Below are 7,500 nucleotides of genomic sequence, written 5' to 3'. Positions count from 1 at the left end.
CTGCACACAAAAGGAATGAACAAGAAAAAAAGAAAAAAAACAGAAACTATCAAGAAAGGATCCAACATGTACACCACAGTCGACTCACTCCCCTTGTGTTCACAACATCAGGTGGGATGGGTCCAGAGGCGGTGAGATTCTACTCGAGACTGGCAGAGGTTCTTTCTGAGAAGAAGCATCAACCGCAGAGTTCTGTTATGGCCTCGATGGGATGTCGACTGTCATTCTCCCTCGTGAGGTCTGCTCTGCTATGTCTCAGGGGCACAAGATCATCAGCCTTCAGGCCTGTCTCTCTGGCGGGTATGGATTACGAAGCTACTGTGGTCGAGAGTCGCATAGACCAGCGACTCCAAATGATTAATGTCTTTATTGCCACTGTAATGTTAATGAATATGACATAAAGTAATAAAAGTAATAGAAGATGGTTGGTCAGCACAGCCGTTGGCGTGCTTGGGGCCAACGGATTGTAATATGAGGGTTAGTGTTAACCTTCACATTACAACTCCAAATGGTGAACTGTATTAGCAAGGTTGGTTCTGATCTTCACAATATAATTCCCCAATGGATGGAGGTGATTAAAAAATAAAAATAGTAATAGCAGTAGAAGTAGTAATAGTAGTAGTAGTAGTAATAGCAGTTGTTGTTGTAGTAGTAGCAGTAATAGTTGTAGTAGTGGTAGTCGTAGCAGCAGTAGTAGTAGTAGTAGTAGTAGTAACAGTAGTAGTACCGTAATGGTAGTAGTATATATATGGTTGATGGAGGTGTGTGTGTGTGTGTGTGTGTGTGTGTGTGTGTGTGTGTGTGTGTGTGTGTGTGTGTGTACGTGTGTGTATGTATCGTACCTGAACAACGTGTGTCCTGTAGTTTCCCAGTAGTTCTCATCATCGCAGCTCAGGGGCGGGGGCGGGATCACTGAATGGGCCTCGTGTAGTCGCCGTAGGGCCAGGGCGACCACTTTCCTGCAGAAGGCACCAGCACTTAACAAATTTCCACCAGCGATTTAGTCTACCTGTCTATCTATCTATCTATCTATTCAATTATCTACCTTCTAATACTCATGTAGCCGCCACTCTCCTGCAAAAGGCACAAGTACTTAACAAATTTCCACCAGCGATTTAGTCTACCTGTCTATCTATCTACCTTCCTATCTATCTTTTTAATTATCTACCTCCTCATCCTCGTGTACCCGCCACTCTCCTGCAGAAGGCACCAGGACTTAACAAATTTCCACCAGCGATTTAGTCTACCTGTCTATCTATCTATTTAATTATCTACCTCCTCATCCTCGGTACCCGCCACTCTCCTGCATAAGGCACCAGGACTTAACAAATTTCTATCAGCGATTTAGTCTAGCTGTCTGTCTATCTACCTTCCTATCTGTCTATCCATTTAACTATCTACATCCTGATCCTCTCCTGCAAAAGGCACCAGGACTTAAAGTATTTCTAACTGCGATTTAATCTGTTTTTCTTGCTTCTTCCATCCCTCACTCAATCAGTCAGTCTATCTACCTACCATCCTACCTACTCGTATTTACCTACCAATCTATCTACCTACCTACTTACTATCTATCTGTATACTTACCTAGCAACCTACCTGCCTACCTACCTTCCTATCTATCTATCCATCACTCTATCTACTTACCATATCTCGATACGTACCTACCTTTCTATCTACATACCTGCCTTCCTATCCATCTGTCTGTCTACCTATCTATCTGCCTACCTTTCTAGTCATGTTAACCTTCTGTCTATCTGTCTATCTATCTATCTATCCAGCCATCTATCTATCTGTCTATCCGCCTTCACTCACAAGCAGTCTTTATAGGCATGGTCTTTGCTTTTCAGTGTTCGATCATATCCTACGGTAAGTGAAATAGTTTACTGAAGATACAAGTAAAAAAAAAATATTATTATTGCAGTAGTAGTAGTAGTAGCAGCAGTAGTAGTAGTAGTAGTAGTAGTAGTTGCTGTTCTTGTTGTTGTTGTTGTTCTAGTAGCAGTAGTAGTTATTATTATTACTACTATTATTACTATAACTAAAACACCATAAAATTGTCCAAGGACAATTTCCTATGTGTCAGCAAGTGGGTTGGCGGAGGGTTAGTGTCCCTTCCCGTAAAACAATTAACTCAAAGTCTGACGGCCACCCCTTGCCGGATTATGGCGTCTGGTTATAGATAGATAGACAGATAGGCAGACAATTTTGATAAAGAAAACCTTGCCACAGCCACTGCCTACTAGGTCGAACTATAAAGGGACCTTGAGGTCAAGGTCACTGATCTTGTGCATGTCACCTTAGGTCATCACAGTCCACTAAGTCCACCGAGTTTGATGGCTCCAACTTTAATCCTTCATGGAAAATTAGGTGACATCAGGAATATAAGGAAAAGTCCCAAGTTTTGACCCCGGGTGATCTCAGAATACTGATTCGACCTGGACTATTTTAGGCACTGCAGTCTGGCCACGTCCCGGGTATATGCCAACAACATTTCAGCTCTAACTTAGCTGGTTCTGCAGCTTTAGGGACACTGTTTTTTTTCGGTTCCTATCCGGTAGTGAGATCAGGATGATATTTGGTCAGATGAAGCGGCCAGCCAGTACTACAATATGACAGAGAATGACAGGCTGTAGATCCAACGGTGTGCCAATGCCAACGATATACATCTTACCTACATAATAACAAGGCTGACAACAACAAGAAAACTTCCCACAGGCATATGGCAAGTTTTAATAATAATAATAATAATAATAATAATAATAATAATAATACATCCATCCATCATCCAATCCTATGCCGCCCCATGAGGAGCTTGGGAACCCGGGGCTGGGCAAGTTGGTCCTGACATTTAAGATTAGAGTGAGTAATAATAATAATAATAATAATAATAATAATAATAATAATAACAACAATAATAATAATAATAATAACACATAATAATCATAACAAATAAAACTAAACATAAAAATGGTGCTATCCTTGTCTTATTCCTCAACTCACAGGCTGTCGGTGATGTGCGCCTCGTAGTCATCATAATACTTGAGCTGCAGACCAAGGGCGCCAGGGGGGGCCAGGGGGGCGTGGAGGGCTTGTTCCCCCAGTATCCACACCCACCCCTGGCCCGTCATGTTGAGGTAGCGAGCGTCGTGGAAGATGTTGGAGGCGTCACTCTCACTATAAAGGGGGGAAAAAATAGGGGGGGGGGGTTGGAGGTAGGGCAGCTTGATCACTAAAAAGGGAGAGAGAAGTAGTTAAATTAGGAGAAAAAAATAGTTGGAAGGGTTGGAGGGAGGGCAGCTTGATCACTATAAAGGGAGAAGAAATAGGAGGGTTGGAGGAAAGGCAGCTTGATCACTAAAAAGGGAGAGAAAAATAGGAGGGTTGGAGGGAGGGCAGCTTGATCACTAAAAAGGGAGGTTAAACATAGGGGGGTTGGAAGGAGGGCAGCTTGATGGCGTTCACTCTAAATATGGGAGAAAACATTATTATACTTGGAAATTCGCAAGGAGAGAGAGGGGGGTGTTAAGGAATTTGTTTAACCGCTTTGACGGGCCGAAAAATAGCATAAACAGAATGGAAAGTAGGGACTCAGACTGAAGGGGTTGAGTGGCTGACCAATAAAGAGTAACCGGCAAAATAAATCGCTTGGGAAGAGGTGATTGGGGGCTTCCATAACCGACGAGGATACTGGCCTACAAACAGAGAGGAATACTCGTATGCTGAGTGTGGTGGTACTGGAATGACTGCATGACACAAGCAGATGGTCAGGAGTAATCAGCAAAAATAATCGCTTAGGAAGTGTTAGGGAGTTTCCATAACTGACAAGATGAGCCTAAAAACAACAAAAACAGAATGAAAACTATAAAGCACTCAGACAGCGCATACCTCCGTCAATGTCATTGCCAATAAAAAGGATCCTGATCCGGATCCGTGGAGATATTGTGTGGAATACATAGCATCTGGATCCGCCCCAGATATAATCATTGATCCCTGACCCATGGCCCACTCTTCCACAAAACTTTATTGAAATTAATTGAGAACTTTTGCAGATGTTATACATAGGATCCGGATCCGGATCCGCCCCAAAATTTAATCAGTTCTTTCTTGGCCCATGGCCCAGCCTTACCCAAGGCCCAGCCTTACCCAAGGCCCAGCCTTACCCATGGCCCAGCCTTACCCATGGCCCAGCCTTACCCATGGCCCAGCCTTACCCATGGCCCAGCCTTACCCATGGCCCAGCCTTACCCATGGCCCAGCCTTACCCATGGCCCAACCTTACCCATGGCCCAGCCTTACCCATGGCCCAGCCTTACCCATGGCCCAGCCTTACCCATGGCCCAGCCTTACACCAAATTTCATTGAAATTCATTGAAAACTTTGAAGACATCATGTGGACAGACAGACAGACTGACAAACATAGGTAAATACATAACCTCCCCGAACTTCGTTGGCGGAGGTAACTAGGTAATCAGACTGAAGGGTTAAGAATGACTGACCACAATAGCAAGGAGTAATCAGCAAATTAAATCGCTAGGATGAGGTGTTAGGAAGCTGGACGAGAATACATATGGCTTAGAAACGACTGAATAAGGGATTAAGAATGACTCACCACGATACCAAGGAGTAATCAGCAAAATAAATCGGTTAGGCAGAGGTGTTAGGACTGACCTAGCATACAAGATGATGACCTTGACCAGCTCGTCCCTAATGGTGGACAGGATCTCGACGAAGGACTCTCGACCTAATGTGAACTCCACCTCCCTGGCCAGCTGTAAACAAGGACAGATTTACACACACATTTACACACTAACTGACACACATACTAATTTACACTCATTTATACACTAGTTTACACACATTCTAATTTACACACTCATTTACAGACTTACACATTAGTTTACACACTCATTTACAAACACACTAATTTATATACTCATTTACACACTAGTTTACACATACCTGTACCAATCTCCACACTCATTTACACACTTACACACTAATTTACACACTTACACACTAATTTACACACTTACACACTAATTTACACACACACTATTTTACAAACTCATTTACACATTAATTCACACTCATTTCCACACATACTAATTTACACACTGATGTAGACACCCTAATTTATACACTAATATACACTAATTTAATTTACAAACTAATTCACACTGATTTACAAACTTACGCACTAATTTACACACCTATTTACACTGATTTACACGCTAATTTACACAAGGTTAATTATATAGGGTATGTGTTTACAGATACTATGGTAAATATATAGTTATTTGACTTTATTCCTCAAAAAAGGGTAGATATGGGAAAGAGAGAGAGAGAGAGGCAGACAGACAAAGACACACACACACACACACACACACACACACACACACACACACACAACACTCTCTCCAAGCCGACTCCCCTCGCCCTCAGAACCAGCAACAGAGAGGAGGAGAGCTACAACGCGCCATGACACCCACCTTCACCCTCTTGTCGTGGTCTGGGTGCTTCCTGGCGAGGGTCTGGAAGCGTGTGTGGAGCGCCCGTCCGTCAGCATCGTCTGAGTGGATGAAAACGACTTGCTGATACTGTAGGCGCTGAAGAAGGTTGATCCACACGTCCGCTTGCTGACTGTAGGGCGGCACCGTGCGTAGAAGTGAGGAGTGGATGTCCTGAAAGAGTGGTGTGGTGGTTGTGGTTGTGGTGGTGGTGGTGGTGGAGGTAGTAGTAGTAGTAGTGGTACTGATGGTGGTGGTGGTGGTGGTAGTGGTGATGATGGTGGTGGTGGTGGTGGTGGTAGTAGCAATAGTAGCCTAATGGTAGCAGTAGTAGTAGTAGTAGCAATGGTAATGGTAATAGCAGTGGTGTTAGTAGTACAGTAGCAGTAGTAGCAGTCGTAGAAGCAGTAGTAGTCGTAGTAGTGGTAATAGTTATAGTAGTGGTGGTAGTAGTAGTAGTAGTAGCAGTAGTTGTAGTAGTATAAGTAGTAGTGGTGGTAGGAGAAAAAGAAGGAATAATAGTACTGAGAGGGGTGGTATGAGGTGGAATTATGGGTGAGGGAGGGTACCAGAGTATGGCGGGGTTGGGTGGGGCGGAGAGGGGTCAGGGTGGGGTTGGGTGGGGTGGAGAGGGGGAGGGGTGGGGTTTGGTGTGGTGGAGAAGGGAAGGGTGGGGTTGGGTGGGGTGGAGAGGGGTAAGGGTGGGGGTGGGTGGGGTGGAGAGGGGGAAGGGTGGGGTTGGGTGGAGTGGAGAGGGGTAAGGGTGGGGTTGGGTGGGGTGGAGAGGGGTAAGGGTGGGGTTGGGTGGGGTGGAGAGGGGTAAGGGTGGGGTTGGGTGGGGTGGAGAGGGGGAAGGGTGGGGTTGGGTGGGGTGGAGAGGGGTAAGGGTGGGGTTGGGTGGGGTGGAGAGGGGGAGGGGTGGGGTTGGGTGGGGTGGAGAGGGGGAGGGGTGGGGTTGGGTGGGGTGGAGAGGGGGAGGGGTGGGGTTGGGTGGGGTGGAGAGGGGTAAGGGTGGGGTTGGGTGGGGTGGAGAGGGGGAAGGGTGGGGTTGGGTGGGGTGGAGAGGGGGAAGGGTGGGGTTGGGTGGGGTGGAGAGGGGGAAGGGTGGGGTTTGATGTGGTGGAGAAGGGAAGGGTGGGGTTGGGTGTGGTGGAGAAGGGAAGAGTGGGGTTGGGTGGGGTGGAGAGGGGTAAGGGTGGGGTTTGGCGGGGTGACATGGATTCAAAGGGTGACCAGGGAAACTTTATTACAGAATTTAAGCACCAAAAATCACCTTATTAGAGAATTTATTAGAGAATTTATTACAGAATTTAAGGACCAAAACTCACCTTACTAGAGAATATATTACAGAATTTATTAGAGAATTTATTACAGAATTTAAGGACCAAAACTCACCTTACTAGAGAATTTATTACAGAATTTATTAGTGAATTTATTACAGAATTTATTAGAGAATTTATTACAGAATTTATTAGAGAATTTATTACAGAATTTATTAGAGAATTTATTACAGAATTTATTAGGGAATTTATTGCAGAATTTATTACAGAATTTATTACAGAATTTAATACAGAATTTAAGGACCCAACCTCACCTTATTAGAGAAAGCGGAGTCCCTTGAGTGAGTGCAGATGACGGGGATGTGAAAAAAGCCACAAGTATAGGAGACAACGGCGGTGGTAGTGGAGCCTCCTGGTGGGCTGGCTACCACGACTGCAAACACCTGTCAAAGATTAATTTATTCTGTGTACTGACTGCCAACACGTGTCAAAGATTAATTTATTCTGTGTATTGACTGCAAACACCTGTCAAAGATTAATTTATTTTGTGTATTGACTGCAAAAAAGATTAACTTATTCTGTGTATTGACTGCCAACACCTGTCAAAGATTAATTTATTCTGTGTACTGAATGCAAACACCTGTCAAAGATAAATTTATTCTGTTTATTGACTGCAAACACCTGTCAAAGATTAATTTATTCTTCGTACTGAC

General features: G+C 44.4%; 1 protein-coding gene across 1 annotated transcript in view; it reads right to left on the bottom strand.

The window, feature by feature from the left end:
• LOC145395878 (glutamate [NMDA] receptor subunit 1-like) overlaps positions 1 to 7,500 on the bottom strand; it is a 23,878-nt gene that overhangs the window by 15,008 nt on the left and 1,370 nt on the right. The window contains exons 3-7 of the mRNA XM_080269401.1: positions 7,102 to 7,230; positions 5,490 to 5,681; positions 4,669 to 4,769; positions 3,001 to 3,174; positions 843 to 959 (exon numbers count right to left, since the gene is read on the bottom strand). Coding sequence (XP_080125527.1) covers positions 843 to 959; positions 3,001 to 3,174; positions 4,669 to 4,769; positions 5,490 to 5,681; positions 7,102 to 7,230 — 713 coding nt within the window. The remainder of the gene's footprint in view (positions 1 to 842; positions 960 to 3,000; positions 3,175 to 4,668; positions 4,770 to 5,489; positions 5,682 to 7,101; positions 7,231 to 7,500) is intronic.

This window comes from Coenobita brevimanus, chromosome 33 (assembly GCF_032717465.1).
Source record: "Coenobita brevimanus isolate Jiangsu-jjx chromosome 33, ASM3271746v2, whole genome shotgun sequence".
NCBI lineage: Eukaryota > Metazoa > Arthropoda > Malacostraca > Decapoda > Coenobitidae > Coenobita > Coenobita brevimanus.
The sequence above is the reverse complement of the archived record's forward strand: the minus strand, read 5'-3'. Positions and strand labels throughout refer to the sequence as shown.